Source organism: Malus sylvestris, chromosome 13 (genome assembly GCF_916048215.2).
Source record: "Malus sylvestris chromosome 13, drMalSylv7.2, whole genome shotgun sequence".
NCBI lineage: Eukaryota > Viridiplantae > Streptophyta > Magnoliopsida > Rosales > Rosaceae > Malus > Malus sylvestris.
Window position 1 is genome coordinate 19,474,661 of NC_062272.1, and position 16,996 is coordinate 19,491,656.

Genomic DNA, 16,996 nt, shown 5'->3' on the forward strand with positions numbered 1-16,996 from the left:
GAAAGGTTGGTACTATTAGTTTCAGTTGTATGAGTTTTGAAGTCCTTCCTCCCCAACTAGAAGTCCCTGAGAAACAAAGAGAGTGAATCCGGGCCAAGTACACAGTTTATCTCATAACTTTCAGCTGCTGTAGAGATCCAACCAAACAGAATATTTTCCGGTGATTAATTTATCTGTAGATCCGTAGATGAGGGGCAAAGGCCTCGGAAACAAATGGTTTTTGTTACATATTTTCTGCAAAGTATATATTCTTTGGAAATGGTTGTGTATTCTTTATTTTTACCCCCTTTTTTGTCAAGATTCAAAAATCCGCGTCCAATTGTTACATATTTGTTCATGTATTTAACTTTTGTTGATGATTATCATACTAATGCTATATATAAAGAAAGAGTAATTTGAAACCTTTTATTGATAGGCTTTTAGCCCGAAATTTGTTACTTCGCGTCTAAAATTGAAGCTTAGAAATCAACTACGTCAATAAACGGGATGAAGTTGAACCTTTTTTTCTTTATATTTTTGTTTACGGCAACGCTTCATGTCTTTAACGTCCTACATACATCAAGGTGGACTCTGCTGTGCATTCTGCATTGCCCTCAACAAACTTGTACGTTTTAGTCCTTCAACAAAAGGACAATAATAAAAACCTCACCAACTAAAACCTGAACAAATGTTTTAGGATGAAAATCACACGTTTATCGTTGTTAACAACTCTTATATAAAGGACTTTGATGACATGATTATATTGTTATTGTACATCTTGTGCCAATGATTTAACGTTATATGTTAAATTTTCTCTACGTTGCGCTGTATTATTAGCATAAAATGTCACAATGTAGTGTGTTCGTGCTATGTTGCTCTGCCTATAAAGATGATAAAAGCACAACTGTGTAAACCCAAGAACTGATTCTCACAAATCTTTTTTAGCGTCTTACAACCCGCTTTTTTATTTATGGTGACTGAATTGATAAATCAAACACAAATAATGATAATAATAATAATAAAAAAAAAACATACATGATTCGGGTGTGGAGAGGAGAAAAAAAATTGTTAAAATGTCACGTTATAAGCACGTGAGTCAAATTTTTAAGGCAAACATAAATTTGAAAACAAAAAAGTCACTTCCTCCCCGCCACCCTCTCTCCCTCTCCGGCACGGCGGCTCCACCCATGACTCGGGAAATCCAGGAGGCAGATTCTCATCTCCGTAAGGAAGATTAACGAACAACATTGATCTCATAACCCTAGTTTCCAAAAAAAAACCAAATCGCCAAAAACCTCTAAACCCCATGAAATGAGCTCCACCTCCATCCAAACACTGCTAAAAACCCGCTTCAAGAACCCCAGCACCATCAAATGTCAATCCCATGCCAAACAGCTCCACGCCCAGATCCTCAAATCCAACTGCGGCCCTTCGGCTCCCGACCTCTCCTTTGTCCTCTCTGTTTACTCCACCCTGAACCTCCTACACGACACCCTCACCGTCTTCAACTCCCTCCCTTCTCCTCCCCCCACTCTCGCTTGGAAGTCGGTTATCCGATGCTACGCCTCCCACGGCCTCTACCACCGTTCCTTGGCCTCCTTTGTGGAAATGATGGGTTTTGGGATATACCCAGACCACAATGTGTTCCCTTCTGTGCTCAAATCATGCGCATTGCTTGGGGACTTGAGGTTGGGCGAGTCCGTCCACGGGTGTGCTGTACGGTTCGGTATAGATTGTGATTTGTATACTTGTAATGCACTTATGAATATGTACGCAAAGTTAGAGACTTTGGAGGGGATTGGTGGGCAGAGGTTTGGTGCGCCCAAGTTGTTTGATAGAATGCCTCAACGAAATCAAGTTTGTAGAATTGGGTCTTTGGAGGTAGAAGGTGAGGCTTTGTGTAGTAGTCAATCAAATAAACTGGTTAATGACTTGCAGATGCAGGGTAATGGTATTGATAGGATTGTTGGTTTGACTGCATCTGTAGATGTAGACCCTCCACTTCGTGCATACCGGCAATTCAATGATCAGTGTCATAAAGCTTTTGAGCAAGAGGAAGGGAAAAGAGTTGCCAGAGTGGATAGTGTGAGAAAGGTCTTTAACTTGATGCAAAAAAGAGATATTGTTTCCTGGAATACAGTCATTGCTGGGAATGCACAGAATGGGATGTTTCAAGAAGCTTTGGCAATGGTCAGACATATGGGGAATGCTGACTTGCAGCCTGATGCTTTTACTTTGTCTAGTGTCCTTCCAGTTTTTGCAGAATATGTAGATGTTATCAAGGGAAAGGAGATTCATGGGTATGCTATAAGACGTGGGCTTGATGCAGATGTATTCATTGGGAGTAGCTTAATTGACATGTATGCCAATTGCACTCGAGTGCAAGATTCCCTGTGGGTGTTCAACCTGCTACCTAAGCGTGATGCCATTTCATGGAACTCGATCATTGCAGGATGTGTGCAGAACGGTATGTTTGATGAAGGACTGACATTCTTTCGCCAGATGTTGATGAATAAAGTTAAGCCTGTGCATGTATCCCTTTCAAGTATTATTCCAGCTTGCGCTCACCTGACAACTCTACATTTGGGAAAGCAGCTCCATGGATACATAACTAGGGGTGGATTCAAGGATAATGTGTATGTAGCGAGCTCACTGGTGGACATGTACGCCAAATGCGGTAACATTAGGATGGCAAGGTGGATTTTTCACAAAATGGAGAGACATGACATGGTGTCATGGACAGCCATGATTATGGGATATGCTTTGCATGGTCATGCACATGATGCCATTTCCTCTTTTGAGCAGATGAAAGAAGAGGCTGTAAAGCCCAACTATGTTTCTTTCATGGCTGTATTGACCGCATGTAGCCATGCTGGATTGGTAGACAAAGCTTGGAAGTATTTTAATAGTATGACTGGGGAATATGGGATTGCTCCCGGTATAGAGCACTATGCTGCTGTTGCAGACGTTCTTGGTCGAGCTGGAAGGTTGGAGGAAGCTTATCAGTTTATCTCCACCATGCATATATTACCAACGGGAAGTGTATGGTCAACATTGTTGGCTGCTTGTAGAGTTCACAAGAATGTTGAATTAGCTGAGAAGGTTGCTGAGAAAATATTTACAGTTGATCCTGGGAACATGGGTGCTTATGTTCTATTGTCAAACACATATTCTGCTGCTAAGAGGTGGAAAGATGCAGCAAAATTGAGGATCACTATGAGGGATAAGGGATTGAAAAAGAAGCCAGCCTGCAGCTGGATTGAAGTTAAAAGCAAGGTTCATGCTTTTGTGGCGGGAGATAAATCCCACCCACATTATGATCGAATAATTGAGGCTCTAGGAGTCATTTTGGAGCAGATGGAACGAGAAGGGTATGCGCCCAACACAAATGAGGTGCTCCATGATGTTGAAGAGGAGCAAAAGAAGTACTTATTGTGTCACCACAGTGAAAGGCTTGCCATAGGATTTGGCATCATTAGCACTCCTGCTGGGACAACAATTCGAGTAACAAAGAACATTAGGGTATGTGTGGACTGCCACATAGCAATAAAATTTATGTCAAAGATCGTTGGGAGGGAGTTCATTGTCAGAGATAACAGCCGGTTTCACCATTTCAAGGGTGGAGAGTGTTCCTGTGGAGATTACTGGTAAGGAATCTCTTTCCAGACACAGTCATTGGCACATTTTTAGGTAAAGAGGAGGAAAGAGGGGTAAAAAACACCAACGCAGAAGAAGTGTCTTCAAATGCCACCAAGCAGAAGGTTGCAGCTGCAAATCAATATACAGACGATCATTACAAGAAAAAAAATAAGAAGTTTACAGGAGCAGTATGAGTTTCCTTCATCTCTCTTTACAGTGGTGGTGTTAGACAAAGTAAACTGCCAATGATCTTTGGAGAGGTACACGTTTTCTTTTGATAATGAAGTAGTGTATCATTTTTGTCCGGTTGCATCCACATACCACGACCTGTTATATTATTATATTTGACCATATGAATAGCGCTTGCAGTCAATATAGTTCACGACTGCAGATTAAGTTCTATATATAGATACTGCATACGCTGTTCCTACCTCCCTCCAAACAAAGAAGAGATGCAAAAAAACTTAAACTTAAACTTTGTCCCTCTGGGATTTCATTTCTATTGCTTTTTAGTTATTGTAAATTGATGGACGGATTCTGGGAGCGCTGGTTAGGATAATAAACGTTTTAGCTCTAGTTGAATTGTGGATTCAGTTTAGGAGTTGTGGCATCTGTGCGTGGGTTAGGTCTCGAGTTGCAAAACACATTACCATGCCTGTGCTGGAATTAGTTCCATCTGTCATGTTAGCTCTAGTTAGCGTTGATAACAAAAGTAGCATTATTGCATTATGCCTTACTACATTGTAAATTTGTAATCAACATATTGGTTTTTCCTTTTCTTTGTCTTTGTCTTTGTGTTACCTATTTCTTTCTCCACTCGTACAGGTTAGAGTCTACAGGGAGAAAGAAAGCAACTGATCATGTACCTGCAGTTACGAAGCTTAAGAAATCAGAGATGCTTGGGGAAGGCCAGGTATACATTCATCCATTCGAACATGTTCCTCAATCAAATTGAATTTTTCTTCACTGGCCTTAGTGTATCGTTTTATATAGTTTGTGCATGTGAAAGCAGAGAGAAGTCTACTTGTAGAGGTTGGCGGTAATTCTATCCTCAAGCTCTGTTGCTGCTTCCAGGATAAATAGTCGTCTTATTTGTTTTTTAGGATTTTAAAAGGCAATACCGGCCCTGACTCATTGGTTGGAATGGGGCCGGACCAAAATTCAAACGATGAGGCGGGCTTGGTAGTAAAGTAAAAATATTTGTTTCTGTTTTTCATTCTGTATACTAACTGGCAGCTCCCACTACCGTGCTATGACCAAGCAGGGTAAAGGAATAGCATTACTACTTGTTGTTAGGGAGACTCCTATATATGTCGACCTCCATCCCAACGGACAGGCAGACCTGCAAAAATGCTCAACCCTTCATCATATCTGAGAGGGCACTCCCAACAAAGCCTTTCGAAATATTCAGCTTTCTTTCCCCCCGATAATACCTCTGCAAACAAGCTATACTAGAGCAAGAATATCTCATATCATCAGGGTTAAAAGCAAGAGTATCCCATATCATGCTTTTTCCCTGTTTTTTCTTTTGGCCTTGTTTTTACCTGCAAGACAAGGAGAAAGAGAGCAATATGTCAGCACTTGGAATCAAGCTTCCAGCCAGGAACTGACTGCCTGGAACCCCTTACCTGATTACTTACCTGACATTGCTCTCGAGTACTCATCTTCATCATCTTATGTTTCCAGGGAAGATTCCGCATCTGCTTGAGGAACAGATAGGGCAAGTGCGAAGGATACAAGGAAGCATGTGGAGACAAGCGTAACAGCACACGTGCCGATACATCCATTACTCTGTCAAAAGCAAAAGTATCCCATATCAGCAGGGTGGAACGTACTCTAGATTTGATGGACTTGTTTTGACCCTCAAATTCTTCAGTCGGCCTTATACTCTGGAGGAAACCAGAAAACCCTCCAGCTCAGTTCAAGAATAAGCCTGTGGAAAGTTACTTCTTCAAAAGCAAAAGTATCTCATATCATCTCTTCTCATTTTTCTTCTCTTTATCCTTCATGCTGCTGCAAGATGGGGAGAAGGTGAACAATCAGTCGGAGCTCTGATTGCTTACCTTGTCTGTCACCTCTTTCAGCAGACCCCCTAGCTCGGCGACTTGGGGGACTCCTACTACATGGTTTGTATCGCGCTTGACCAAGCCTGAAACTACAAGTAAGCTTCAAGTGAAATTGATACATTACCTTGTGCATCTCCACCAGTTAAAGATACCACCCCTGGATGGAGGAAGAGTACTTCCAGAGAAGATGCCACATCTACCTATGAGACAGATAAGGCAAGTCAAGACGACACCACACTCCGATACTTAGAAGTTTCGTGATTACGAGATCATTCTCCCACAATATTTCCTAATGTCATTTGTACTAAATCATTCACTCGTACTCACTAAAGGAGAGCTTGAACCTATGTACTTGTGTAAACCCTTCACAATTAATGAGAACTCTTCTATTCCGTGGACGTAGCCAATCTGGGTGAACCACGTACATCTTGTGTTTGCTTTCCTATCTCTATCCATTTATATACTTATCCACACTAATGACCGGAGCAATCTAGCGAAGATCACAAAAAGCGACCGTTTTCGTTACCTAGGATCTATCTTGCAAGAGAACGGAGAATTAGATGGAGATCTCAACCATAGAATACGAGCTGGATGGAAAGAGTGCATCCGGCGTGTTGTGTGACCGTCGTAGGCCACTGAAGCTCAAGGAAAAATTTTATAGGACGGCAATAAGGCCAGCGATGTTGTATGGCAGAGAATGTTGGGTGGTGAAGCATCAACACGTACACAAAATGGGTGTAGCGGAGATGAGGATGCTTCGTGGGATGTGTGGGCACACGAGAAAGGATAAGATTGGGAATGAGGATATCCGAGGTAAAGTAGGAGTAGCCGAAATTGTAGGAAAGATGAGAGAAAATCGGCTCTGGTGATTTGGACATGTGCAAAGAAGGCCGACTGACGCTCCGGTTCGAAGATGTGACTACGGGACAGAGGTTCAGGGCCGAAGGGGTAGAGGAAGACCTAGGAAAACTTTGGAAGAGACTCTAAGAAAAGACTTAGAGTACTTGGATCTAACGGAGGGCATGACACAAAACCGAGCGCAATGGCGTTCTAGGATTCATATAGCCGACCCCACTTAGTGGGAAAAGGCTTTGTTGTTGTTGTTGTTGTTGTTGTTTCATTCTGTATACTGTATGCATTCATTAATTAAATTTATTGGAGTAGTGTCTTTGTCTTTGAAATATATATATATATTTCGAGAGAGAGAGAGAGAGAGAGAGAGTTGCTTCTTGCTCGTATTGTACAGATATATTATGAATATTGAGTAGTTGTGGTTTTAGGTAGAGGCCACCATCTCCCATTGATCCACAAAACTACAATTCCAGTCTCCAAATCCAATAAATAAACAATTGTTAAGGTCAAATCAGTCACCAACTATTTATCTGTTCTGCACTAATACTCTAATAATATGGATTGGAAGCTGGAAGCCACCCTTGAATACAATTCTGTGAGTGAGTGAGACACACTTTACTCACTCACCTGAAACTTTCAAAGTAAATATTGATTTCACTTTCTAGTTTTAATGATTTTAAGCAATGACTTAAGCGTACCAAAACTATCAGTTGTCATGTTAATTTCTCAAAATATGTGACTGTTTGTACAAGAAATTATAAACGCATACTCTTTTTTTAGCTTTTCACGTACTCTCTTGAAATTATATCCATTGATTTTTGTTTGATTTATCCAAATTCGTTGGTCAAAATTCAGAGTGTGAGAAGCTAAAAATAGTATATGAAAATCATCTTTCATGCACAAAATGATTGCTTCCATGGTTTAATAATGTTACCACTTCATTTCAATTTACTAGGCTACTAGCTTCTTGATACGCTTTCACGTTAATGACAGATTTTTTTGAAAGTCATATTGTTTTCATGGGTAATTGCTCAAAGTTGGACTACGGGAAAATTTTACCAAAAAAAGTAAGTTGAACGATAATGAGAACTTGAGATTCTATTTAACTTAGCTAAACTCATACCTGCATTAAATATTTAATGTTGAACATAACTAAGAAAGAAAAACAAAAATAATAATAGAGAGACATTTTTGTCGCCTGTTATGATATAAATATGTATATATATTATTATAGTATGAAAAAGACCTGAAGAAGTTATCGAAATCCAGTTGGTGGCTATCCGGAATGATTGGTTCCCAAATCTGAAATCTTACACCAAATACTTAATAATGGAAAATTTGATTACTAAATTCAAATTACACGGAATTCTTGATGAGTGATCTGTATGCCTAACAGTCACAGATTGTTCAGGTAAAAGCACTTTCTATAATAGCACTTATTAGGAAGACAGCAAATCAGCATAAGTGAAAACACTTACATCTGCTGTTTCAACAAGGATTTAAATTGCTCTTGTAACTGACAAGAATGCTCTACTATTTCTGCAAATACGATATAAGAAATGCTTTAATTATTATTTGGAAGTGTTTTTAGCATCGAGGACAACGGTACTCTCAAAATTCAAAAAATAAAAATATTAGATATGTCACATCACGCTACAATGCATACGGTTATAACTGCAAGAAAAATTTATCTGGAACAAGTGTCTGCTTTGACAATTTGTCATCCAGTCCTGCTCATTGTTTTTAGGAGAAAAAAGGGTGCACACACACGTTACACATACCAGTTTTTGTTCATTTTATATGTAAGAAAACAGTGAATTTCACGACACTATGACAATGTGTATAAAATCAAAGCTTATTTCCAAGAAAAAATAATCAGTAATGGTTTGTATGCTAAGAACAAGTCATCAAATTTAAGCTGCGTGATCACTTATTGTGAGAAAAATTACATAAACACGCATTACACACTCATGTTTTTAGTGATTGTTATGTTGAAAGAAAATAGTGAACTTGTACAAGTTCCAACTCAAGTGGAATTTGAAGCTTGGAAGAGCTCAAAGATGGTAGTTGGACAATCATTCACCAAATTAACATTTTCTTTTTTTGTTTATTTCTCACATATCAGATACAATCCAACAAAATTAAATAAATAAAAACAAATATTTACATAGATAAATGTAAATGATAAAGTTAAATAAACAAAGTTTATGTAGCTATAAGAAAATGTAATAGTATGATATCATATAGTACCCACGAATCCATCTCTTTTCCTATTCCTTGCATCAATCAATCCTCTTTCCTTCCTTCCTTCCCCTCTCCCTTCTCTCCTCTCTATCATCCCAAATATTCCCCCTTTCTCGCACCGTCCAAATTTTCCCGAGAAAATCATAACTTTCCCAGAAAACCCAAAACCATTTATCCTCAACCCAGATCCAAAGATCCCTTCTTTCTTCCAAAAATTCATATTTTTTTCCTTCTCTCACCGTCAATAGTCGCAAGCGATAGATTCTTCTCCTACTTCATTCTTTTTCCAGGCTGAATTTTTTTCCCATTTCGTCTGAGAAATTGAAAATAATCATCCCGAAGTAGCCCTCTCTTCGCATTCTTGCTCCAATTCTTCTCCTAAGAAAAAAGGCCCAAAAGTCCAGTTTTTGGCTCCACTGATTAGTGGGTTTCTTTTGGATTTTCAAATTTCACATCAATTTTGTGGATTTTGGACTGTAGGTTCAAGCATTCATTTCAAATTTTTCGTATATAGAATAAGGATTTTTTAGGGGGTTGCATTGGAGCTAAAATTTGATGGATCTGAGATTGCATGAGAGGAATTGAGTGTTGAGTGGAATAGGAGGAGTTCGAGTCTGATAGCGGATGAGCTTTTGGAGCAGATTTGGTTCGTAGTTTAGTGCTGGATTGGGTTGTAAGTTAAGGGGGGTGAAGTGGGGGTGTGGGGTTTTAGACTTTTTTTTTTTGTATGGTATTTGATTGGGATTGTTCAGATCATGGAGCATGTAATTGGTGGGAAGTTTAAGCTAGGGCGAAAGATCGGTAGTGGATCGTTTGGAGAGCTTTATTTGGGTATGCAATTTGTATCACCATTTCGATTGTTGGAGAAAAAAAATTGTTGTTTTAGTGGCATTGCTTGATTGTTTAGCTTTTTTTTAGATGGTGGCCTTGTTTTTCGGGTTTCTGAGAATTATGTTGGTTTGGTTTTGCTTTGTTTCAGGTGTTAATGTACAAACTGGAGACGAGGTAGCTGTCAAGCTGGTATGTCTTGGACATGCTTTGTTCTTAGTTTTAAATGAAAAATTGTGGGGAAGGTTGACTATTCTCGTTGATGGTATTGAGCTCTTACACATTGAATGATATGATCAGTTTTTGGTAATGTAATTGGTTATATTTGACCTTGACATGAGGTTGTGAATGTACTAAAAGTAATTGATCATAGAAGAAAGTTGGTATAGCACTGTTAGATCATATGGAGTTGGTTGCATTTTTAATAATCTGAATACAGTTAGCATGTTCATATACTTGGATTAGCATTTTGCTCACCGCCATTACTTCTGAGTTAATATGCATGTAAGAGCAAAACGTATTCATTTTGTGCTATTTTAAGTTCTAGAAATTGTAGTATCCAAATTTTTGTTAGAGTTTTTCTTTACCAAAATCTGCATTAGCATATACTTGTAGACACCCTATGCAATGACCTCAGAGTTATTCTTCTGAGTGGTTTATTTAGCATGGGATTGAGTATTATAATACTGATGGATATTCATGCTGGTGAACGTAGCTGACAGATGTCGAAATAGTGGAAAGATAGAAGGAGCAAGTTTAAATGCTTTTATGTTTTTTGTTTTAGTTTACTGAGATGTGTAATATTAGTTTTGAGGTTAAGAAACCAAATAGGCCTCATTAAGCAATTGATTTGACCACATTGTTCCGTGGTATTTGAATTTTGAAGTATAACACAAAATTGGAGTAGGTGCTCTACTTTTATCTTGTATCCTTTATTACGATTCAGATGTCTTTTGATGGTTCTTCATAGTAGTTAAACTTCACCTAGCACAAAACTGAGTACTTACACCTAAACATTTTGTTTTTATATTTTTGTTCTCTCAGGAACCAGTGAAGACAAAACACCCCCAGCTTCATTATGAGTCAAAGTTGTACATGCTTCTTCAAGGAGGAAGTGGGTTACTCTACTGCGTTTCTTTTTTCTTTTCTTTTGTTGTGAATTCAAGTGAATGTTTACTTTCAAAGGCCTAACTTAACGCTTGTATTTGAATATCTATTTAGCGGGTGTACCCCATCTTAAATGGTTCGGTGTTGAGGGTGAATACAATGTCATGGTTATTGACCTGCTTGGTCCCAGCCTTGAAGACCTGTTCAACTATTGCAATCGGAAGTTATCTTTGAAGACAGTTTTGATGCTTGCAGATCAATTAGTAAGTTATCAAATTATTTTGTATGTAGGTTTATGTTGTTAACATGGCTGCCATGCTTATGCTTCTACATTATCTTCTGTAGATAAACAGAGTTGAGTACATGCACTCACGGGGGTTTCTTCACCGTGATATAAAGCCTGACAACTTTTTAATGGGCCTGGGACGCAAAGCTAATCAGGTACTTGTAGACTTTACGCTGCTTTTGTCTGTAATGGTCATCTTTGTTATGTTTTGAAATTTTTCTGTATGAATATATATGCATTGTGAATCATTTTTTCCACTTAAGATTCTTTTTTGTCACTTCCATTGAGATTTTGGATGGTTGAGACTTACTTTTGTGGGGAAAAATCTGAATACCTAATAAAACCGAAAGTAGACCTTGTAAGAGAGTCATGGGTATTGCGCATGGTGATTATTGTATGAATGCATAAATTTGCAAGTTCTGTGGCTGTTATTCTCCTTGAATATATTATACTACAAAAATGATATGATCTAATCTCTTAAGCTATAAGCCGTTTAATATATTCTTCTAGTTCTACAGATAAGTGTTATTTATTTATTTTTAATAAATTGGTAATGGCTTCTTTTAGCTGACCCCACTTAGTGAGAAAAGGCTTTGTTGTTGTTGTTGGTAATGGCTTCTTTAGTTGAGTTCGTTAAAAGTCGATGCAACTATAGTAAATTTTGAGTGCTAGTTATGAGTCGAGTGCTTGCAGAAGATGCAGCCAGTGAAGACAGGTTAATATATTATTTTAAAACCTGGCTCATCCATAGGACAGTAAAGTTAATGAGGTCTGTCAGGTATGCTAATTGGTTCTTATGATTTTATGTCTCCACATTATGGACATATTATTTTGCATGATATACATAACAGGTTACGTGGTCAAATCTTTCTTCCATAAGGTCATAGCTTGTTTACAGGGATTTGTAACATTTTAATAACATAAACGCCCTTGATGCGCTAGTGTAAATTAATTGAAAGCTTGAACTCATTTAAGTAGTGGAGGAATTCAAATTTCACACCAGATTCCATTCTAAAAATGGTATAAATAGATGCGCTTGGAAGGATAACCAGTCTATAAATGTCACAAACCTCTAACTTTAATTTATCTTTAAATGTTGCCAGCCATCAAATTAGAACTATTACCTTCCATCTATTGTGCTGTGATGGAGAACTGGCTTTTGTTCTTTCATTTGTCATGGAAGTATCTTTGATGAGTCTTTTTTTTTTTTGCTGACACCACTTTTGATTATTAGGTCTTTACTTACACAGTCACAAATATACTGTATTTATTCATGTCTGTCCTTTCCATATGGTATCTGCTCTTAGGAACTGAAACTTAGGGACTGAAACACCTGTATCTTATTGTTGCTTTTATCTAGATTAATCATCTTGCCAAGCTCAGATGAAAGTGCGCACAGCACTAAATTAACTACTCGCTTTGTCGCAGAACAGGCACTGAACATTTATTTTCTGGATTTTGTTTCTGCCACAGGTATATATCATTGATTATGGCCTTGCAAAAAAGTACAGAGATCTTCAAACGCACAAGCACATACCATACAGGTATCAGATACAAGAAATATTTGTAGTATTTTAGTTTATCGTGCATCCCTAGTTTGTACTACATCTTGTCTAAAGAGGAAGTTGAAATTTCCCCTCCCCGTTTATTGTATTTTGTAAAAAGCTAGCCTTGCAGTGTTGGGGTATCTTATACTGAAAGTTATTCACTACACTTGTGTCTAGTGTTCAAAATGTTGAACAACACATTTTGGGTTTCCACCAAACAAACAAAGGGAATCAGTTTCTGGCATCTCACAGATATGATTCAGAGATGCTTAGAGACGGGTTTAAAGGTCATATCATGTGTGAACCTACATGTTTAACTGTTCCACTATTGATGGATCCTAAATTTTTATCGAGACTTTCCTGTTATGATTTTATTTTTTGCTCCTGAAGTTTTATTGATATTTAACTGAAATCAACATTCTTCATCTTGGTTGTGTCATGTTGGGGGGAGGGGAAAATGCCGCTTGCACACGCATCTGTGTCTCTGTTTTCTGCTTATTTAATATTTTAGAATAAAAAACTAAAATATCACTGGATGGGTTTTTATAAAGATAAAAAAGGTCGTACCCAGTGCACAAGGCTCCCGCTTTATAAAGATAGTTCTTCAATATTTATGTACTTTTATCCTGGGGTATCTTGGGCATTGTTTCAGTATCTTTTCGATTATAACATTGATAAGTTGTTATAGTTGTGTTTTTTTTCCCTTTAAAATATTTGCTCTCGTGTTACAGACTGTATTCTCTGCTGGAATATTTGAATTATTTAGAGACAAAAAAAAATCATAATCGGATAACTCTTTTATGAGGTTCTTACATCCAAATTGTTACGTCCTTGTAAGGACTACATCTATAATTTTACTGAACATAAAAATGGCTTTACACTTATATACCAATTCTTAAATTCTTACTTAAGTTTTTCAACAATAGGCAATTTAATGTTCGTATTTTTTAAGTTATCCTTTCTGTGTTTTCCTTGATTTGATCCAATCGATGTGGATAGAATTTTATGTAACCTTCTAAGATTATCAAAATATAAAGATTGTCCCTTTCTATTCTACTTTACTTTTCGGTTTTCATTTCTAGAAGTAGTTGACATTGTGGCATTTCTGACAGGGAAAACAAGAATCTGACAGGGACAGCCCGCTATGCTAGTGTTAACACTCACCTTGGCGTTGGTTAGTCAACTTAAAGCTATTGGAGTTGATGCTTCAGGAAGGTCTTGTGTTCTGGATTTACAAATATTTTACATATATCTAATTGTAATATTAATTTTATTTGCAGAGCAAAGCAGAAGGGATGATCTAGAGTCTCTTGGTTATGTACTCATGTATTTTCTGAGGGGGAGGTTGCATTCTTGTCCGAGAAGCTTAAATCACCAGTATCTTGTGTTTCTTTATTTCTTGAACTTCACATATTTAACTTGGTGGTACGATTACTGTTTCAGCCTTCCCTGGCAGGGCTTGAAAGCAGGTACAAAAAAGCAAAAATATGACAAGATCAGTGAGAAGAAGATGCTAATTCCAGTTGAGGTATCAACACTTGCTTTTATGTGTGGTGTATAACAACTAACAATTGTACCATATTGGTTCGAAGGAGAATAGGAATAATAGATAAGGAAAACTAATGAAAAGGGTTTGAAAACTTTGAGTTTTAATGATAAGGACAAAATAAAGGGTAAAGTGAATAGTACCAGGATTGACTTTTTAGTGTAAAAATGTGGTTTTTCGTTAAAGTGAACAGTACCGAGAGCTTTTCGTTAAAGTTCCCTAATAGATAAGGTAGGAAGCATATGAAATGGAGAGGATTTATAGCCGTTAAAGTGTTATGGTATTTAGTTGTAACTGTGCAGTCACTGACTCACTGTCTATGAAATCATGATTTTCTGCGATCCTGTTCTATTTTTCCAATTACTGTTTCTGATGCTGTTTAACGAATGTATATGAATTACTGATATTTTTCTCTGCAGGTGCTCTGCAAATCATATCCTTCAGAATTTACATCGTACTTCCATTATTGTCGATCATTACGCTTTGAAGATAAACCAGATTATTCGTACCTGAAGAGGCTTTTCCGGGACCTTTTTATTCGAGAAGGTTAGCTTGTAGGCGTTTTAAGCCCAAATTTTAGTTTGTATCTCGTGGAAGCATTCTTCTTTAAACTTCATGATGAATCTAATTGGCTCTTAAAAACTGTTGAAACCTAATTGGTTGTAATTGGTGCAGGGTATCAATTTGACTATGTATTTGATTGGACTATATTGAAGTATCCGCAAATTGGCTCCAGTTCCAGAACACGAGTCAGTACCTAATTTATTGAGGATTTTCTATGTAAAGAAGAAAAGTTCTTCACATTCATATGTGTGTTGGGTAATGATTCTGGCTTTCATATGGATGCCATTTTTCTTGCAGCCAAGTACAAAACCAGCTTTAAACCCTGGACCATCTGCAGAAAGAACAGAAAGACCTACAGGTTGGTTATTTTCTCGAGCAAGGCTTGAATGGTTCGGTTTTTAATTACTTATATTCTTATAGATGCCTTACAGTTTCGTTTATATGTTGTCTTTGTATCTGAGTTCTCAAGTATGGTCTTTTATTTGTTTTATGCAAATAATTTGGATGAACTTTATATTTCAGGTGTTTTATTTTCTTTTATTTATTTGTTTTATACTCTTGTTATATATGTTAGGGTTTTTCAAGTATTTTTATATCTTTTAGCAGTGGCACAAGATTTTCGAGAAAGACTCTCAGGTGCAGTAGAGGCATTTTCTAGAAGGAATAGTTCTGGTCATGGTTATGGCGATCACTCCAGACATAGGTCGACCGATGATGCGCCATCGTCCAAAGACGTCGTGAGTTTTCAAATGTTTTCATTTATGTCTTGGATTTTGTATTCAAATGATTTTAAATGCAGGTTATATTTCCTTACTATGGAGCCTAATGAAGTTGCACATTCTTTGCATGTTTCTTGCAGCAAGCTGATTCAGAAAGGGCTCGTAGTTCATCTAGAAATGGCAGTAGTTCAAGGAGGCCAGTCATATCAAGCAGCCGGCCAAGCTCATCTGGTGAGCCCAGCGAGAGTCGGTCAAGCCGGCTGGTCTCAAGTAGTGGCCGCCTGTCCACCACCCAAAGGGTTCAACCTGGGTATGAACCCAAAACATCTTTCACCCGAGCATCCGCTGCAAGAGGTGGCCGTGATGACACACTTCGGAGCTTTGAACTCCTTTCAATCGGCACAGGAAAGAGGAAGTAAGGTCTCAAGATTCCTTTTGTATTATCTATCAAAGATATGTCTCGGCACTAAAATGGTTTTGCAACAGCTTACTCTGTATATGTGTATCCATTGTTGGGTTCATTTTCACTGTTGAAAAGCTCAATGAAGTTTCTCCTTAGACACTACTACCCTTCTGTTTTACCATCTTCATGGATTCTCACCGTTACGATGCATCGGAGACTCACCCAAAGAAGAGATTAACCATCTCACGTCAGGGGATTGTCTATGTATTTGAGATACTGATGGCTATAATAAAACTCTTGTCATTTTTCTTACCTGAAAATATACCGTTGCTTAAAACGCGTGCCGTCAAGTGCTATTATGCTCGCTTAATTTTCTAAGTTGAAATCTGGTGCCATCTTTGTATCCGAGTTTGCCCGAGTAATCTTGCTATAATTGGTTTAGGTGCCAGTGGAATGAATTGTCCATGACATTCATGTAAATCGTTTACAAGTGGTGTTACATACACTAAATTTGTGCACCAAATGATGCGGCAATAATTGGTATACCTAGCGGTATTCGGTTTATTTGGAGCAATGGATAAAAGCATTTCAGGAAGAATTTATTTTTCCAACTTGCGTGGGAGGCTTGGATTCATGAGTCATGACCAAAACAGTGTTTCGATCTTATGCGCACTATTAAACTTGATATGTGTAATGGTAGATTTTGTTGGTGGTTAAGGCGTTCCCTCTGTGCCGGTGGTGCCATCTCATTAATCAGCTGTAGGTGGTGCAAATAGCTTGAAGCTCAAACAGAGGTTGCACAAACTGAGCTACAATTAATGCAGGACTTTCTGAAAGATGCAGATGGGTTGCCCATATTAGAGATGCTGCTTATGATTTGGAGGATGTCATGGCTTGAAAGTGGCTACCGAGAGGGAAGGAAGGAGGCATGACGAATATTTTGGAAAGATTTGGCTGCATCTTCAAGGACCTCTTCTTAGATTAGTGATGTTTGTTGAAGTTGGAGTAGTGGGTGACACTATGGGCTCTCTTTCACCAGGTTCTTCATGCGATTCTCCATGTCGATGAAGCCGAAGTAACTCTCCACCCAAGTTGTCACTTTGATTTTCATTAGGGTCTCACAAATCTGATCCATGGAAGAGGGGGTCTACTGGCAGGACCCTCATTCTGCTTCTGGTAAATCAAAATGTAATCTCTCACATTCTGCTAGGGAAGA

At 38.1% G+C, this 16,996-nt stretch overlaps 2 protein-coding genes across 8 annotated transcripts; both read left to right on the forward strand.

Moving 5' to 3' along the window:
* The first annotated feature begins 1,079 nt into the window (after nucleotides 1–1,079).
* Nucleotides 1,080–13,139, forward strand: LOC126596125 (putative pentatricopeptide repeat-containing protein At3g23330). Of its 4 annotated transcripts, none has more exons than XM_050262604.1 (3): nucleotides 1,080–3,878; nucleotides 4,444–4,800; nucleotides 13,109–13,139. In XM_050262604.1, exon 1 carries the CDS (start codon nucleotides 1,291–1,293, stop codon nucleotides 3,628–3,630), a length of 2,340 nt encoding a protein of 779 aa, XP_050118561.1. In that variant the 5' UTR covers nucleotides 1,080–1,290; the 3' UTR covers nucleotides 3,631–3,878; nucleotides 4,444–4,800; nucleotides 13,109–13,139. The 4 variants fall into 4 exon arrangements, with proteins under 4 accessions (XP_050118561.1, XP_050118562.1, XP_050118563.1 ...); XM_050262605.1 differs by lacking the exon at nucleotides 13,109–13,139 and having other exon boundaries at nucleotides 4,444–4,531; nucleotides 4,612–4,834; XM_050262606.1 differs by lacking the exon at nucleotides 13,109–13,139 and having other exon boundaries at nucleotides 4,444–4,531; nucleotides 4,631–4,834.
* Nucleotides 8,789–16,117, forward strand: LOC126596126 (casein kinase 1-like protein 10). 4 transcript variants are annotated; one of them, XM_050262608.1, is made up of 14 exons: nucleotides 8,791–9,611; nucleotides 9,760–9,800; nucleotides 10,653–10,722; nucleotides 10,830–10,978; nucleotides 11,061–11,156; nucleotides 12,475–12,545; nucleotides 13,661–13,722; nucleotides 13,829–13,892; nucleotides 13,992–14,076; nucleotides 14,514–14,640; nucleotides 14,770–14,843; nucleotides 14,956–15,016; nucleotides 15,262–15,395; nucleotides 15,518–16,117. In XM_050262608.1, the coding sequence occupies exons 1-14, from the start codon at nucleotides 9,536–9,538 to the stop codon at nucleotides 15,794–15,796; spliced, it is 1,389 nt and encodes a 462-aa protein (XP_050118565.1). In that variant the 5' UTR covers nucleotides 8,791–9,535; the 3' UTR covers nucleotides 15,797–16,117. The 4 variants fall into 4 exon arrangements, with proteins under 4 accessions (XP_050118564.1, XP_050118565.1, XP_050118566.1 ...); XM_050262609.1 differs by having other exon boundaries at nucleotides 15,265–15,395; XM_050262607.1 differs by having other exon boundaries at nucleotides 8,789–9,611; nucleotides 13,829–14,076.
* Nucleotides 16,118–16,996: the final 879 nt, after the last annotated feature.

Excerpts from the sequence above, each read along its gene's own strand:
- LOC126596126 (XM_050262607.1), top strand. The coding sequence starts at position 9,536 with ATGGAGCATGTAATTGGTGGGAAGTTTAAGCTAGGGCGAAAGATCGGT. Across the intron at positions 9,801-10,652 it reads ACGAGGTAGCTGTCAAGCTG|GAACCAGTGAAGACAAAACA; the intron begins GTATGTCTTGGA and ends TTGTTCTCTCAG. Across the intron at positions 10,979-11,060 it reads TGATGCTTGCAGATCAATTA|ATAAACAGAGTTGAGTACAT; the intron begins GTAAGTTATCAA and ends TATCTTCTGTAG.
- LOC126596125 (XM_050262604.1), top strand. The coding sequence starts at position 1,291 with ATGAGCTCCACCTCCATCCAAACACTGCTAAAAACCCGCTTCAAGAAC.